This window comes from Poecile atricapillus, chromosome 2 (assembly GCF_030490865.1).
Source record: "Poecile atricapillus isolate bPoeAtr1 chromosome 2, bPoeAtr1.hap1, whole genome shotgun sequence".
In the NCBI taxonomy this organism is placed as follows: Eukaryota; Metazoa; Chordata; class Aves; order Passeriformes; family Paridae; genus Poecile; species Poecile atricapillus.
This window is the reverse complement of record NC_081250.1, coordinates 127,922,595-127,941,675: the sequence shown is the minus strand read 5'-3', so window position 1 is coordinate 127,941,675 and position 19,081 is coordinate 127,922,595. Positions and strand designations below refer to the sequence as shown.

General features: G+C 35.7%; 1 protein-coding gene across 2 annotated transcripts in view; it reads left to right on the top strand.

Moving 5' to 3' along the window:
* Nucleotides 1-19,081, top strand: part of MMP16 (matrix metallopeptidase 16) — a 167,113-nt gene that overhangs the window by 96,122 nt on the left and 51,910 nt on the right. For both annotated transcript variants that reach the window (XM_058831999.1, XM_058832000.1), the window contains one exon: nucleotides 3,418-3,722. In XM_058831999.1, coding sequence (XP_058687982.1) covers nucleotides 3,418-3,722 — 305 coding nt within the window. The remainder of the gene's footprint in view (nucleotides 1-3,417; nucleotides 3,723-19,081) is intronic.

The window sequence follows — 19,081 nt, the reverse complement described above, 5'->3', positions numbered from 1 at the left end:
TTCCTCTTTTTTTTAATGTTTCGGGTGATTCCTGGATTTAAGATGTAGATCTAAATGTAATAGGAAAGGGCTTATATGAGACTTTCTTTGCTATTGCAGTCATAGGTCTAAACTGAAGACTTTTAAAAAAATGAGTCCTAGTATCTCTGGCAATTGATAGACTGTCTTTATGAAGTGATTTTACTGTACTTCCCCCTTGGAGGTTGTATGATAAACAGCATGAAAGAAATGTAACATAACTTGGGTTCCAGATATCTGCACTGGTGAATAATTTTGAGCAAAGTTCCCAGCAAGACAATTTCAATGTTTGTGTTGCACAATGTTGGTATTTGCTCTTTCAGTGTTGAACTTGGATTGTGTTTAACACATTAAAATTGGACAATAGTCTTTTGTAAATACTTTTGTATAGGAATAACTGATGATTTGTGTAATTTCTCTTTAAAGTTACACTTTTCTGTATAATCTTGCCCACTCCAATCTTGCTTTGGAAGCCAGAAATTTCTCTGGTTTTAATACAGAAAGTGTGCTTTAAAAAAAATTAACAATGAATCTGGAGATGTAGGATGCTATTTCAAAAGTAAGTCAATAGCTGAATGCCATGGAAAATGTCTGCTGTAAAAGGTAGTCTACTCTAGCTTGCAAGTGTGAAACTAGCCCAATGGCTCAGTTTGTCATTTTTAAACTGATTAAAACTCAATTCAATGTGCTGAAAAAACAAGAAAATATAAAATGATAAGTTTTAATGTTTGAGTCAAACCCTTTTAGACCAATTACACAATTTATCACCAATACAAAATTCCAATCCATTTTAATCCATTTCCTCATTTCAAATATAATAGCAGAAGACCCTTCTTTTGTTCTGTTGACTTAAGACCAAAGGGGGACTTTGACCAATTACTAAGATTCCTAAATACAAAAAAGAAAACCAAACAAACCAAGCAAAACACCAAAAAAAACCAAACAAAAAAATATCCAAAGAAAGAAGCAAAACCAAAAACCCACAACTAACAACAGCAACAAAAAACCGAACACCAAACAAAGCCCAAGCTGTATATTTCAGATGAACTTTTTCTATATCAGTATTTCAGTTTTTCTGCAGTGTTACTAGCCATGCTGTTTTCTATGAGAGCCTGTTGATTCATTTGCCATATTCTTTATACATGGCAAATAACAGAGGCTCTAATCCTTCAAAGAGCTCTGCTTCAGGCAGTACACGTGCCTTAGGGGGTGCACAGCAGGACTAAGACCACATCTGCCAGCTTTGCAAGGGATATTCTTAGCATAGCATCAGGGAAGTTTTTGGTAGTGGAAGTGTGCCGTTGTGAAGTGTTTTTGATTTTGTGTCATAGGACAGATTCCAAAATGCTATACTTTCTCAGGGAGCACAGACAGTAGTTTATGAACTTGCTAATTAAAGCATCCCAAAAAAACCTAATTCTCAAAGGTGGGAGCTTTCAGAGAGGGGTTCTGCAAGGGCTGATTGTTGGTCCAGTGCGTCCAATATTTTTTTATCACAGAGAAAGCAATGCAGCACTGATCATAAAATGACTGATGAGGAAATAATTATGAAAGGGCATCATAGAAACCACTTTAAATCACATGACATTTACATTATGTAGTGTAAGGTCACGCCTACAGATCAGAGGACATTTTCTCTCTGACAGCAAGATCAGTACTGCAGTACTTTATAGTTCTGACAGAGACAGTTTTAAAAGAACATTAAAAAATTGGGTTGAGTTTGATAAAAATCACAGAAAATATTCAATATACTGGAGAAAATGTCTTATAACCAGAGATTTAAAGATTTCAAAACTTTAATTTCTTAGAGACAACAAAAAGGTAATGACTTTTCAGTGCAGAAATGTCTTTTAAATATCTTTGTATAAGAGGAAAAGTTTTGAAGCTCATGTATGTGAGGGAAAAAGGCAGAATAAGAACCAATAATACAAGCCAGGCAAATAATAGAATAGGCAGAAGTATGACCTGATTGGTTAAATCACCTTTGGAACAAAAGATCAAGGAAAGCAGTGGATTCTCTACAATGTATTATTTTATCATCATTATTTTACCGTGCGGATATCTCTTTGGAACATGCATACCAGCTAAAAAATTATGCTTTGGTTAGACAGCACTATTGGACTCAATACAGTGAAATATTTTTGAGTGGAAGTCCATATAGGTAACTTTATGTTTTCTACCTGAAGCTATGAACAAAACGTATATATGAAATAAAATCTATGCAATCCGCACTTGAAGGATTTGTTCCCATTTATAAAAACATAAATACCGTATAATCAAGCACATTTAATGTACCAAAAAAAATCAATCTTTTGAGGTTTATTCATGAACGTATATTTGTTCTCTTTTAATGTGCCATGCTGTGTAAACTGACAAAAATATTACATGTACTCTAAAACTATGCAATTTTTGAAAATTGTGCTGGACATTCAGTCAAGTACATGTCAAAGGAACAAAGAGAGTCTGATTGCAGCAGTTTCAGAGCAGACACAAACCTAATAGAGTTTTTGCTGCCTATATGAATCGAGTGGAAATGATGCAGAAAATTGGAGAGGTCTGAAATTGATTATTGACATTCTTTTCTTGAATTCAATAATGAAAACAAAGAAAGATTTTTTTAAAAGATGATTTCATGATAACTTACTAACTATGAGAGTAAACTGCAGTTATCAAGGTTTTTGCCTTTTTCATGTATATGTCACTTGAAGAAGTAGTGGAGACTGAAATTTCTGTTTAAATACATGTTCTTGAGTTAGTACATAATTGTCTAATATAAAATGATTTCTCTGATGGATTCTACCGTTTTATGGAAGATTTACAGATGTAATCAGATCATAAAAGGACATATTAGCCTGTACTAAAGTCAAAAGGCTTTGTTTCTGATACGGAATTTTTCCAGTTGCAAGTGCAACAAGGCTTTGTGATTACTGGTTGGTGGTCACAGTATGGAGTTCTGCTTTTGTTAATGAACTCACTAATAAGTAAAAATTTAATTTAACTAAAAACATTTTTCTTTTGATCAGCAAGAACACAACATTCTTTAGCTGTGATGGATTCTAATTGTGGTCCAGGAGGTAAACAGTCAGTGGTTGATTAATCTGGTTATCCCACTGTTAGGAATTTTTCATTTTAATATATTCTTAATCTTCTAAATATAATGGTTTTTTTCTACTGCTGGGAGTAAGCTAGCTATCATAATAAATTCTATCTTAAAGGTCTGTACAGATTGACACCATAATTTTGCACCAGCTTGTTTAAAAAAACTCTTCTTAAAGTGCCAGGCTAGCATGTTTTATTAAAAACACAGTGCTTATAATAATTAGGGGGAAGTGATTATTAGCAGTGTCATTTACCACTCTGTTAAATTTAATCTATGTAATGTTTCTCTGTTTATTTCAGCATAAAGAACGTCACTCCAAAAGTAGGTGATGCTGAAACTCGTAAAGCCATTCGCCGTGCCTTCGATGTGTGGCAGAATGTAACTCCTCTAACATTTGAAGAAGTTCCTTACATTGAATTAGAAAATGGCAAGAGAGACGTGGATATTACTATCATTTTTGCATCAGGTTTTCATGGAGACAGTTCTCCCTTTGATGGGGAGGGAGGATTTTTAGCTCATGCATATTTTCCTGGCCCAGGAATTGGGGGAGACACTCATTTTGACTCAGATGAGCCATGGACCTTGGGAAATCCCAATCATGATGGTAAGAGAAGATTTTATTTTAAACAAAATAGATAAGTGGCATGAATTTTCAGCTAACAGAACTACTTCCATCTTACCCTGTTTACAAAGTCAGATGGTTTTCTCTCCTTGGTTAACATTACTTTAGAAATATACTTGGTTGATTGGTCTGTTTGAATCCAAGGGAGAAAAGTATCTGTCTGAATGTAATACAGTATGAAAACATGTTTTACTTGAAAAACATTGAATTCTTATTAGGAAACTTCATGACCATTCAAACTCTGTACTGGTTAATATTTACCTAAACTTTAGTTTCACATTTTTTTGACATGTCAAACTTATTTAGGTTTAGGAAAAATGTGGAATATTCCTAAATAGGGATATAAGAGAGGTTAAGAATTATTCACACTATTATCCAATTCTGTGGATACCAAAGTACATAAAACCTAGTCTTCAGTTTGTATCTATGGTGATGCAGTGGCAGCGTTTAAAGGCAAATCTTTAAGATGCCGTTCCAAGAGCAGAATTGCTGTTTCCCAAAAACTTTTGAATGTCTTTTGGAATTGTTGATTATAACATGTCCAATTTACTTAAGTAGTACTTTCCTCATAGTTAAATAAACAACTGCATAGTGCAGTTGACACACCTAAAATTTACCAAATAAAGACTGAATATACCCTTTATTCTTAAAAAATAAAATCTGGCCATTGCCAAGCTCTAAGGCGATGTGACTAAATTACTGCCATATCTGGGAATGCTAATTTAAAGCTAAGTCTAACTTTGCATCTTGTCAAAACAGTAGCAAAGAAAGGATTTTCTGTAGACATATTCTGTGTTTGATGCTGTGACAGGTTTTGTTTCCAAGCAGCTTCAGTTATCCTGGTAAATCTCTCTAAGCCAGTTCCATGGAGTTTGAGACATCTCTTCAGCAAACAATGATACACAAAAGGAGATGCACAGGTGCACAAATAGGATGTTTCTGTCATACAAAAGATGATAGAGATGACAAGAAGTGCAGAGCTGTTGTATTTCAATGTTACACTGAATTTGTGAATGAGAGGCTTTATCTAATTTTTTTTCTTTCCCTTCTCATGTGAGATCCCCAAGTAAAATTCAGAGCTTTTTATGTAACGGTATTTGGAGTCTGCAACAAAACCTTAATTTGGCATTTTAGGAGTATAAGTATGGTGTTGTGACTATTCCATTGGTGCAATACTTCTGCTGTGCCAGTCAGTTGAAGCAAGAGCTGTGCTTGGCACTGTGAATGCCCTCAGTTGTGCAGTGGGATCAGGAGACTTCTTTCTTGTGAAACAATCCCTGGATTCTTACTGGAGCAAAAACTGTGGCATTGCACAGCTCATATTTGCCCTCATCACACTTCTATCTCAAAGAAGCGCTGCTGGGAGTCCTCTATACAATAATCATACCTAGTATGTATGTATGTACTAGTAATAGTACATACAGCAGTATGACTGTGTAATAGTACATAGTCACAGCACTGTGACTGCAAATGAAGGTGATTTTATGTGAATGGGGTTTTATGTTGGTTGAAGACCAACACTGCACATCGTGTTCAGTGGTTTTGGAGCTATTGTTTCAAGCATTCAGGAAAATCTACAGGCATGTGTACATTGAAGTCAGGATGTCAGTTTAATTTGTTTAACTCTTTTGGAGCAGCTCCACACCATGTTTGAAAGTGAACAAACTTCTGACTGTCTCATTCTCCTTTAACTTAAACAATTTTCATAGTGCAAAATGGCACTCATTTCTTTATATGGCTTTTGAGGTTGAGTTTTGTAGAGCAGCTTTCAAAAGTTATTACTTGTATTAATGAATTTTAATATATTTTGATGAAAAAAATCAAGGGAAAGTAAATTGATGCTATCGCTAAAACTGTGCTTTTATGTATCTTAGAACCTTGAACTTTTATAATAAAAAGGTTTACTATCTATATCATGAAGGCTTAAAAGTTATCATTGGAAATTTTTGCTGCAAATTTAATAACTTATGTACTTTGGTATGCTTATGTATACTTTTTGAGGGACACATTTTCCGGATAAAATGAAATATTCACAGTAAAAATACGGAAGATTTTTTAAAAATACATGATAATTAGTAAAAGTATCTTACCAATGCAAGTTCTCTGAAGAATTTTGGCAACTGTTAGTTTCATTGTGGAACTGGTGGGAACCATAGATCATAGGTCCTAATTGTTGTCCAGAGAAAACTCCCCTGTCATTGTAACCCTAGAAAGAGCAATATACGTGCATTTCATCTGAAAATGCAGGGCAGCTGTTTGTCTGATTGGTGACTTTTAACTATCAGGTAGGTAAGGTTTTCCTCATTGTCTTACTGATTAGCTTCTGTTTAGGAATCCTGGAGGATCATGCAGGTTTGGGTTGTTTGTTTGTTTGTTTTGGGTTTTTTGGGGGGTTGTTTTGTTTTTTTGTTGTTGTTTTGTTTGGTTTTTTGGTTTGTTTTTTTTTGCCTGGAAAAAGTTTCCAGGGGGAAAAAGACAAGCATGCCATTTGGGATTGGCAAGAAAGAAAGACTTACAGCTCTCTTGGGCTTCCTATCATTTTGAGCTGAGTCTTAGAACACTGAAAAGCAGAAGATTGAAAAACATGTATCTGATCTCAGCTATGAGTAATTTTTCCCAGGTGAGTGTCAATTTTAAGATTCACTGCTCCAATAGTCGATGGTCACCTTCTTGTAGTATTATTTGAAATCCGGCAGAATGGGAAAAAGATTTGATGATTTATTTTTATTTTTAAACTATCTCTCACCCCAAGGGACTGATTTTCTCTGGTTCCTATTCCAGTATCCCAGAGAAATTCAAAAACACAATGCAACTTGTTTACTTAGCAGCAAGATTGCGAAAATGAGGTCCTTTTGAAAGTCCTAGCCTCATTCTTCTCGTACTGTTCTAATGAAAACAGTTTGTATGCCATCTACCTCAGAAAAGGCAGGCAAGTTAATTAAATGCTTTCATAAACTGTTATCCTTTTTAAAGTAATTTTCATTCCAAATAAGGAATCATATACAAAATCAGTATTCTGAGTGTAGTTAATTACTACAGCAATTTATTCTGACTACTTAATTGCAGTGTCTTCATACATCAGGGTTTTGGTTGATTTGGTGGGGTTTTTTTTCTTGTCATGTTTGGTCGATTTTCTTGTATTTTCCTTTGGTTTAATAATACTCCAGACTCCAAGGACAGTTGCAGTAGAAATACATCATCTGCACAGCGCATGGCTGCTTTCCTTTGTTCTCACTTCATCGGCATTTTATCGTATCAATCATGTTCTGCTAAGAGATCTGTCCTTTGACTCCTCCCTCATCCTGAAGAATGAATGAAGCTTTTGTAGGAGTAAAGACTAATGGGCCCATCGCTCAGGAAAAAAACTCCTGTCACACAATTTTACACTTGCAGGCTTTCTACAAGGATATATTCCTTTGCTTTCATAATACCCTGTAAGCAGAGTACATCTGGTACCCCAGCTCCAGCTGAGCTGTGGAGGTCTTTCCTCTGAATTTCCATCCATGGTGCTGTAGGTGATCCTAGAAATACTGCCAGAAAGAAGGACAATACACAGCATCACAGGGAAGCAGAGGAAACAAGGACAGAATTTCTTTTGCCAGAGAATGAGGGAGATACTGAAAGATAAAATATTATGCACTCTTTTTTTGTTGTTTGTTTTCCTTTTATTTTTTTTAATAAGGAAAGGAAATGCTGTTCTGTCAATACTTTATACAAAGTGTGTTTATTGGACTGTAGTTTTCCTTCAGCCAGCTCTCATCTTCTAGTTTCCCATTTAGCACAGCTACTTTTCAAGTTCCCATGGGAGCAGGCTGTTTCACTTACAGTAGACTCCATTTCCTTTATGATCTGCCTATCTCAGCTTCAGGTGAGATAAGAGCTTTAGATTTTAAATTATTTGGAGAAGGATGGTTTCTTCATGCACCTTATGAGTTATCTTGTGCTCCTAGTCAGTCTCAGTTAAAACTCAGGTTATGCTGGTAAGTGCTTAGCACGTACAGCAGAAGAAGCAGCACTGTTCAGGAACAGCAAATCAAAATGGATAGGATTTTACAGGAAAATATGTACATTTAAAGATGTAAAAAGGAGATGGAAATCATGTTGCCTAAGTAGGTATCAGAAAAATCAGCACTTATTAGGAAAAGTTTTTAATCCTTATTTTCTTTTGAACTTAAGAATTGTAAACAAAAAAAAAAAAATAAATAAAAAATAAAAACAATAATAAGAAATTAAGAAAAAAAGAAAGAGGAAGAAATCTGAATATACCAGTCTTGACACTAGGGAGAGATTTCCTTATTCCCATTACTCCAATCCATTTAGGTGATATATATCTCCTCCTTGTTTTTAAATTAATAATTTATGGACAATGAATGATGTATGTTAACTCAGAAAGGGACAATGACTTCTTCCTAGGAGTGGCAGTACTTTAGAGATATTGTACTGTCAAAACCTTCCACAAAAATCTTTTTCAAAGTATTTTCTTCAATGGAAATATTTCAGTTGACTGTGGTGAAATTCAAAGTCACTGTCAGAGAACATCTGGGATAGGTACTGTCTCTGTAAGTTTTCTAGTAGCTTGAAGAAAAATCCTGCCTTATGTCCTGTCTTTCTGTACCAAAACTGAAAGGGGCATCTTATTAGCCTTATTGCACTGGTTTATCAAAATTGATTTCACATTTGTCTGTCTACATGTACTTAAGGCAGTTTAAACCTTTTTTAAAGCAGTTATTTTTTCTGGGAAGTTACTGAATGCATCTAAATCTATTTAAGGGAGTGTTAAACCAGTTTAAATTGAGAGTGCACTACTTTTAACTAGATTAATTTAAGATTGACCTACTTGCACAAATGCAGCTTTTTAAAAAAGGGCAAGATTTAGAAGTGCTTGGGGAAAACAAGGATTTCTTGGAGCTTAGTTTTCAAGCACATTAGACATGATATGTAATGTACCAATTACTGGATAAAATGTGGCCACAGAACTGTGTCTTCCAGCAGCAGAAAATATTTGGCAAAAACTAAGTGTAGATAAACACAGTAGATCAGTAGTGGTAATTTGATACTGTTATCTTCATCTCAGCAAAAGAAATAGAAATCAAACTAAAATACATTACTTTTTACCTCTGTAACAAATTTACCAAGGTAGGTAGTGTACCATAATGAAGTTCTGCAGAAAATAGTTATTCCATCAAAGAACATATGATAAATATTAAGTGGAACTCCCTTACAGAAGTAATAGATGATTTTAGTGTACAGTGACATGTAAGGAGAATATTACTGCAGAGTAGTTACATACATGTGGGATATCTGTAACTTGGGTAAACATAAAGCTCCATCTTTGGGAAAAGAAGCTTAAAAATTCAATAATTCAGTTTTGTTTTTTTTGTTAAGTCTCCAGCATTCAAATAATTATTCAAGTTTGCAGGCAATAACAAGAAAACAAGCAAAGAAACCTGTCACTTTGTACCATGTTTGTAGATTGCCAAGTAAAAGATTCTTGGACCTGATGCAAATGCAGTGTCTTGTGTAATGTACTTGGACTCCAGTTAGTGCGTAGATTCTGCTGTGGGCACTGTGCTGGCAGCCAAGAAAAATTTATGAAAATCCTGATCTCTGAACTGCATAGATCAACTCATAGTAAATTTCTTTTGGCTGCCAGTGTGGTTGACACAGTGCAGGAGATATATGCTGTTGGAAATGTGAACCAGTGGAGTTGTGAAAACCATCTCCTAAGGGATTTCTGTGTCTTGAACAGTGTTCATGCTGTGGCTTGGTATAAAGGAAGCCAAGCATTTCAGATCAAAGGAAGCTCTGTATTACAATGTTAACATGGCTTTAATTTCATATAGCATAGTGCTCTTAATTGATTATGTATGTTTTTTAATAAGCAGTTATCAACATCAAACTTGATCTGCTACCAAGCAGTGTGACCTTCCAGTTGTCATGCTTATTTTCTAGTTCTCCACTAGGATAACTATGTAAAAGATTAATATCTTATTTGATTTTTTTATTTTATAGTACTTATGTATGTGCTTTTAAACAGAGAATTTGCGAAAGCAGGTTCAGATCAAAGGTTATCCTACAAAATATCCTATCTCCAGTTAATTGCTATTAACAGATACCTAAAGATGAGAATAAGGGCAGGGTAAACATATGGCAATAAAACCCCAGCATATTCCCTCTTAGCTTCCAGTAATCTGTGTCTCATTGAATTTCTGAGGCACAGGCCATATTTTTGTGTTTAGTAGCCTATGAGGGATTTCCTTTCATTAATCGGTGTAATCTCTTTTTGAACTCTTGTAAGCATTTGGTATCCACAACATCCTGTGACAATATGTCCTATAGTTTAAGCAGATGTGAAATGCTACTTCTTTCTGATTTTTTTTAGACAGATGGATGATCATACTGTAAGGAAGTAATTTTCTAATAATTTTATCTATTTCATTCATATTTTATGGGCCTCTGTCAAATCTTGTTTACAGGATAAAGAGACTGAGACTATTGAATTGCAGTCTTGTTTATATATAATTATAAGGTTAAGGAAGTACAACTTCTATTTTAAATTGAAACTATTTGAGTGCAAAATGAGAGAATTAGCAATATTATAAAAGATGACAAAACTCAACTATTACATTTATAATATTACACAATGATGAAGATGCCAGGATAATATTTCAAAGAGCTTTGCAAGTTGCAGGCATATTGAATAATGATTAATTCTTTTAATTTCATCATTTTCCCTGAAATCCAATTTGATTCAGGAATCAATTAACACAAATAATACTTTCTATCACTAAATCACAACGTTTTCAGTGTTTAAAAAGAAACCAGTCTTTCCTTTATCAGTAAGTGCATTTTGTGCTGATAGAACATCCTCTGTCCTCAAACTTTCCAAATCTTCCTGGATTATACTTGTTGATGTGCACCAGTTCCATATCCAGTCACTCCAAGACTGTACCTAAAATCTTAACTCTCAGATATCCAATGTCTGATGCATAAAATGTATCCTTGGAAATATTATCATGGTATCAAAGCTGCACTAGAGAACAGAAAGATCCCTTTCAGCAATTGAAGACATAGAAGATTATTTTAAAAAATCATAAATGGCCCTGGCTTCTTGTGAGGACTCAGTCTTTGGACATAGGACTATGCAGATAGAAGAGGATCTGTCTGCTGGACCCCATCTACTGGCTGGAAGCCAGATGATGGAAAATGTTAACTGTTGGCAAAGTACTGACCTCATTTTTATAATTTTTGGGGAGGATTTTGCTTTCATGGAACACCCTTTAGGCTTTGAGGAAAGCACTTCATTTGCATGTTATTAAAAGGGAAATCTGTTTAAAACTGGCAGTCAGTGAAAGCAGTTTTGTGGATGAATCCAGACCCATGTTCTAGATGTGTGTTTGACTAGAAGCTTTTAATACATCCCAGGGGCTCTCAGTGTTTAATATCTTACTCTCAGCTTCCTTCTTGGCCTAGCATTTCTATATGCCCTATTATGAAAACTGAAAGAGAGGCTAAGGAATATGTTAAGAGAATTGGCTAGGTTATATTCTTAATTAAAGCAGTGGGATTGTAGACTAAGATGCACATCTTACATCATGCTTTTCGTGTCTGTAGAAACAAGGTGATACTTCAGTGTAGCTTAATTGCCAGAGACTGTCCTGATGCAGGTTGCAAACCAAAAAGGCAGCACAGCTCGAGCCACCAAATTGCATATTGCTTCCATCGTGGCGTGGGTAAACACAGATCATTGCAATCCTTTGTGGAGTAGTTAGGGAAGCTGCAAATTCAGCTAACCATTCAGACTGCAACTGGAGGTTATTTCCCACAATACCAGGGCCAGCAGAACTGGCTTGCTTGCGTTTGCCATCTGCCTTAGTTTGTGATCAGCCAGCCTATCTTTAACCGCTAATGAAAAGTGTTAAAGCGGATCTGGCTGACTTTGCATGGAAATAAATGAGGAAAGTTCACATTGTCTGTTACATCGACTTTGCTGCCAAGGAAACATCTAGCTGAAAGGCAGCATGGGTCCTTGCAGACAATTTTGGCAGCATTTGCACCTACAATCACCGAAAAAAAACCCTGCCTTTTTTTTTTTTTTTTTTTTCTAAATTTTAATAATGTTGTTGTCTCAAACAACTGTTTAAGCAACAATGAAGTCAAGTTTAACTACCAAAATGGATTCATTTAAGCAGACCCTCTTATAAGTATACTAGGAGAACTGAGTTTACATGGGAAAATTTAGTTGAAAAATATGAAATTTACTTGAAAAATGTTTGTTGAAGTGATTAATAAGTTGCAAGTAACAGTGTTGGAGCTCTGGCTTCATTTTCTCTTATTATCTTTCTCATTTTCCCCCTGCAGTATATGAGAAAAACACATTGGGAAGCCATTTTTGTTCAGGCAAAGAGATTTATTTTAAATGAGTCCAAGCATAAAATGTGGGCCAGCCTCTTCATGATTTTTTTTATGACCCCACAACCTCTCACATACGAAAGACCCCCTAACAATACATATACAACAAACAAACAAATAAATACTTCTACCTTAATCTTTCCTCCTTTTAGAAAGAAGCTTAGCAGATTTTGTGTACTGAATCTGAGAGAGCTTCATATAATTCTTACATGTTTCAGAAAGTTTTAGAGAATGGGGAAAAAAAAATAACATATTCTGGTGCTGTTTAGTCTTATTTTCTATGCATTTCATAAGTGTTTACCATTAGCCTACCAGAAAGAAATATTTCTTTAAAATGTATGATACCAACTAATAGTACTGCTAATAATAGAGGAACTGCCTTATGAGCTATGAGATTTAACACCAGAGACTGAATTTCAGGTTCTTGAAAGATTATGTGCTATGGAGAGCTTGTGAAAAGCCATATCTCAAACATGTTGAGTTCAAAAGAAAAAAATAAATTTAAGAAAAAAAAAGGAGATAAAATTCCCTTTATTATTACAAGTAAGTTGAAAACAGTTTGCAACTAAAAAATTCAGCTAATGAATGAATGGCTTGAAATTATTTATTTTTCTTTTCAGTCTGATCTCCTAGTAGTGGTAATTTAGGAAAGAGGCATTTTCTATGAACCTAGAATTCTGCCTTGAGACAGAAAATGACATTTCAGTCATTTGAAGCAGGGATCAGGCTTAGCATTCCAACTCCCATGTGATTCAAGGTTCCTCAAGTCTCTATTTGTTGCTAGGGCCACTGAATGGAGACTTTTTTTTCAGGATATTAGATTTAGGAAATACCAAAGATGCTCTATAGAATATTATTACTGCATTGCCATCTCATTTCCCCTGCCTTTTTAGGGGCAAACAGAATCTGAAAAATCGCGTTGCCAATTAATATGGGTGTTGTCATGGTTTCCTGAGAGAATGAGACAAGAATTTTACAGTAATTACATATTTAATTACATATTTATTTATTAAGCAAAAGTGTAATGGCTATTGAAAAAGTAGAAAGCTATAGATAACCCTAAAATATAACACTATATCTGAATTTTAAGAAATGTATATCATTAACTAATGAAAGACGTTCTACAAAAAAATGTTCTCAAATCTAATTTGTGCTTTTCCTGACAATTCCTCACTTCAAAATGCCCAAACAATATGTTCTTTAGGCCAAAATGGTTTTAATCTATATTTAGACTTCTTCCTAACTGTTTGGGTTTCAGAAAGTGCTGAACAGGTAACGCTGGTAGCTGGAAACATATACAGCTAAAACATTAGGTTTTCATAAAAGATGAAATCAAAAAAATAATAAAAAAACCCCAGATAAGTTGAAAGAGCAACATTTTTTTTGTGCAAAATATTTTTGTTTGGTTGTTTTGGGTTTTTTTAAGGTTTAAGTCTCTTTCAAGTCAGCCTATGATAAGTACTTCTTGAGTTTGTACATGTATCACTTAAGTCCAAATCCTGTACTTCTATAATTAATGTTTTGCCAGTGACTTAAAAGAAAAGACCTAAGTCAAAAGCCAGAAGACTTGAGGGGGAGGATTAATCTGACCATATGTTGGTGTTTATATCTGAGTTAATCTCATGGAGTCCCTTTAGAGTTGTAGGAGAGATATATTGCCTTCCTGGGTAAGGTTTGTTGCATCCTGAAGTAGGTGTCTAAAACAAACTAAATTAATCATGTTCTGAAGTACCTGTTTCTCATCTCTTGATGTAAGAGGTGCAGGTAGAGGCATTACAAATGTTACACAGGATCACTAGGTTGGAAGAGACCTTCAAGATCATCGAGTCCAACCCATGCCCTAACACCTCAAGTAAACCATGGCACTGAGTGCCACATCCAGTCTTCTTTTAAACACATCCAGGGATGGTGACTCCACCACCTCCCCAGGCAGACCATTCCAGTATTTTGTTACTCTTTCCCTGAAGAACTTTTTCCTGACATCCAACCTATATTTCCCTTGGCAGAGCTTGAGACTGTGTCCTCTTGCTCTGTCAGCTGCTGCCTGGAGAAAGAGACCGACCCCCACCTGACCACAATGACCTCTCAGGAAGTTGTAGAGGATGATAAGGTCACCTCTGAGTCTCCTTTTCTCCAGGCTGAACAACCCCAGCTCCCTCAGCTGTTCCTCACAGGGTTTGTGTTCCAAGCCCCTCACCAGCCTTGTTGCCTCCTCTGGACACGCTCAAGTGTCTCGATGTCCTTCCTGAACTGAGGGGCCAGAACTGGACACAGTGCTGAGTAGCTAGATAACTTCCACTAGTGATGTTGAATTGTGCCATTTCAGATTAGAGGAGAACTGTAGTGACAAGAACTTGAAAACAGCAGCACCAACTGGGGTCAGAAGAAGTCTGTCTCAGCCCCAGAGATGGCTGTTTTGGGAGCAGTTCAGTATAGCAGTCAGGAAGGTCAGTTGCAGGCATAGGCTGTTCACTGTCCCTCTCGTTACAGCAGGACAAACACTTGTGCTGGTCTGAATGTCATAATGCACAAGTGGGTTGCACCTCTGAAATTCCAAATGCATAGCTGGTAGTGTGGTAATGTGTAAACGTACTTTTAGCTTCCCATTTCTAGGAACGTACAGAGTACCTTGTGATGCAGTTTAGAAACTGATATTATGTTAGTATGAGGAAATGGGATTACCACTGAGTATTCAGGATGCTGGAGATCCAGTAGTGATATGGAATTAATGCTTGCAGGAGCAACAAAAGTAGTAGGGCCCGAGCTTGAGGAAGAGTTAGCAACTAAAATACATACATAATCAACAGTTGTTCCTTAGCTGTTTCTTGTTTTTAATGGTCACTTGTGGCAGGGCTGGCCATAGTGGCTTTCAGAGGTGCAGAGATGTGGTTAACAACCTTCCTGAGTGTGGGATGCAGCTCAGCAGCTGTGGAAAATCATGGCCTCAATGACTGTGTTCAGATCTCTGCTTTCCCAGTGGGAAGCTCTGGTCTGAGAGACACAAACCTGGAACCTCTGGCACTGTTCCTTCTTTCTGCCAGGGCCAGCTGCTGTTGCCCCAGGCTGGGGTCCTGCTGAGCTCCTAACTCAGAGAAGGGGAAGTGCTAGGATTGACTTCTGCCCTGGCCTACATTCTAATCTCCAATCTCTCCTGGACTTTGCTGGGGGCAGTGAACTCCTAGAGAGCCTTCATCTTTCTCTCTAAGCAAATTCTTGCATAGTCTTCCTTCTGCTGGGAGGCCCAGGAGTGGCTGCCTGACCATCTTGTCCTCTCCAGCACCCTTTTCTTTGCCCTCTGCAATCTGCCATGCTGGAGGGGCTCAGTCATCTCCACGCCAGCAAGTGCCAAGAGTCACTGGTGCGAACTGACCGTATTCCCCGAGTTCTAGAGAGGCTTACAGTGGTCCCTCTAGCTAGGGAAGCATACAGCTGTATGGATATAGAATCCTAGGATCTTAGCAGCAGATTCTCCAATAGATCAGAGCATTTCATATGAGTAAATATTAACAAAGTAAGACCTAAGTAGCAGATTTGTCTTTCTGACAGTTTCTCTGTATACACGATCCGCAGTTTGAAGTTGTCTCAATTTAAAATATGGTGCACACTTGGTTCAGGTTTCCCTTTGAAGTCTGCAGACTTCTTAGAAAACTTGTCTTCTTTTCAGATCAGAGAACTTTTAATGATTTTTTTCTTCTAATCACTTTGCCAATTAGGATTCAAAATTTCCATTTCTTTTTATCACCAGTTTAATGAAAAAGACCCAAACCATGGACAAATCCATCTTGACTTTTTTTTCCTTAATGTGAATTAAAAAAAGCAAAGTAATAGTGAAGGAAGAATTGTTCATATTACAACTTTATATATATATGTGCAAACCACTAGGATGTCACTGTTTAAAAACTCTCAAAGTCCTGTGTCTGTGTTAAGATCCAGTGGTACACTAATAATAATACCTGGTTTTGGTGGGTTTAATGTGAGCTAATTTAAAGGATATTATAATTACTCTCAGTAGTTTACTGGTATAGGGGAAAAAAATTATCAAACAAAAATTTAACCAACACAAGATTTACACATAAATTAAATTCTGTGTGTACTCTATTGCGGGAATTTCAGTGATCTCTAGGACTCTCAGATTTCTAAAAGGTGGTGAGATACTAGAACAGGTTGCCCAGAGGAGCTGTGGATGCCCTATCCCTGGAAGTGTTTAAGGCCAGGCTGGATGGGGCTCTGAGCAACCTGGTCTAATGGAAGGTGTCCCTGCCCATGGCAGGAGGGTTGGAACTGAGTGGTCTTCAAAGTCCCTTCCAACCCAAACCATTCAATGCTTCTGTGATTTCTGTCCCATGACAGATTACATCTCTTGTGAATATTTGCAGTATGACTTTGACCTTCCTTCTAGCATTTACAAATATTTCTTCATAGGAGGACACACAGAACATAGGGGTAAATGAATAAAAATAAAACAAAAGAAGCCACTGTGTTAACAAATCTGCACTTTAGCTGAGTGGCTTAGAGACAAACCCTACCCTGTTGTTTTTTTTTTTGTCAAAACAAGGGTTCAATTTTAGTGCAGCCTCATGCACAATTAAGGTTTTCTTGCATTTTCACCCAAAGAGCCACTTAGGAGTGGTAGAAAGATGTACATTTCCTTCACATGAATGACCCAGAGCAACCAGACCATGGAGGATAGATGAGAACTGTGTGATACATGCTCTTCTCATGTATATATCCAAATCTTCAATCCCAGCATGTGTTTATTTTCACATCCTTCAGAAAGCAGTTTTAACTACTTCTCTAGCTTATTTTTCCCAGTAAAAAATAAAAACAGAAATAAAGAAAAGACAGTAAAGAGTATAAATAGGTAAGGCTGTTTCAATATTCACAGCATTTGTAGTATGAAGAACTTTTCTAGCAAAATGTGAAATTCCATAAAAATTCAAATTTATTTACGATAGTTATTGTCTAAAGACAACCATGAAAACACCCAAAACTATTTTTTTTCATTTTGTTAATCAATGTGCCTTTATTACTAGTAGAATGAAAATGGCATTTGAGAATAATAGACAAATTCAGTAGTGGACCTGAGTCCGGCTGATCCCAGGAGCTAGAGATTCAACATAAATGTAGGAGTTTGTTTAGTTTGCTAGGTTTCCTGTCACAGCAGGGTTTCCTCAAAGCGTGAAATAAAGCCATAAGCATTATATATTTTCAGAAGGAACACATACCATCACATTAAAGCAAGCTCTCATGTCTTGTCTATCTCCCCTAGGACCATCTCTAGCTGCTTTACTTGTCTCTCTTTGGGGAAGTTGGTATTGATTCACTAGTCAGAATGATTTGCAAATTTTTTCAGTGCTAGTAACTGAAACTGTGAGAAAAAGTGAAAATATTCTTATATCCATGCTTTTTTTAGAAAGAAATTTAAGAATACCTAAAGTAATTAATTCCACCCATTTCAAGCAATTTACTAAAAGTTGTAGAATGTGGTTGGTAACAGATCTAAGTAGTAAGTCAGAAATTCTTGCCTTTTGCATGTCTTTGCCTTCTAAAGTACAGGCTGATATGTGTTACAAAAGCAAGTGAGCTCCTGACTTCTAAATTATGCGCAAATTATGCAGAAACAGTAAAGCACTGCCAGGACAGACTCACAGGCCACTGAACTCAAATGTTGTCATCATATCTCATCAATGATCTGAGTCACCTGAAGACAGCCTTGCTCTGTAGTAATGTACCCATGTCAAATTTCAAGCAAGCAATTTTAAATTTCACACTAATCTGTTAATCTTTTAAAAATAGAATAGTTTATCAAAAATATGCACATATGGGTGTAGGTATTCTAAATTGTAGACAGTGTAATTAGTATAGACTTTTATATAACAAACTGTACCTCCCATTCTGTCTGTGTATATAAATATATATGTATCACTAAGCATACTGGGAAGGAGTTTATTATGCATTTTATATATTAATAGAGTGAAAGAAAACATTTTTATGTCACTGTATTTTGTCTCAATGAAAAAGCCTAAATACATAGATATATTATTGAAAAATAATTTGTTTAAAATACAGTGTTTAAAAAGAAAATAGATACACTAAGTTCATACAGAAAGTGGATATGCTCCATATGATACATTTTTATTTAAAATGACAAAACATTAGTTTTGTTCTTCATTTTTCAAAGGTGCTCCATCCATCTTTTAGCAAAACTCTCTTTCCAAAACAAACGCCAGGCTACCAAATTTTTGTGCCAATGGCAGAAGTCTGAGATATTGTCAAGCAACTATATATGATTTCTTAGACTGGAAAATGTAGCACCTTTATTTGGGTAAGAGTATTCCTATGATTTATATTTAGTATATATACTCTCAATGTAACATACATATACATATATGGTGCTTATGTAAGTGCATACATAATGTATATGCTCGGTTCTGCTGTATTGTAATAAGGTCAGAGAGAGAAAGAATCTTCTTTTATGACTGACTGTTGAAATAGAATCTTCAAAATTCTGTCCTGTCTGGAAAGGATAATAATAAAAAAGATATAACTTTTTTTAAAAAAAGTTTTCTTAAACTTTTTTTTTAAAAAAATATTTTTTTTTTCCCTTTTTGTATGCTCTTCAGACTAAGACTCTACAGTTTGTAGCATTTCAGCTGTTTGGATGCATCAGGTGGTAAAAATGAACAGGATAATGAAAATGCAAATTCTGTGTAGATTGAAGAGAAAGCAATGGGTATTTTGTGTGTGTGTAATATTTCTGATTAATTGTAAGTTTGGCTTTGAGATACTGTCTTGTTGGTAATAGGACTATAATAGAAGTCTTGTGCAGATTTAAATTTCAGTTTGATATGAATTTAATTAGAAAACATCTATCTACATCATGAAAGATGAAATAAAATAGTCTTTGGAAGAAAGAGTCTATAAAAAAT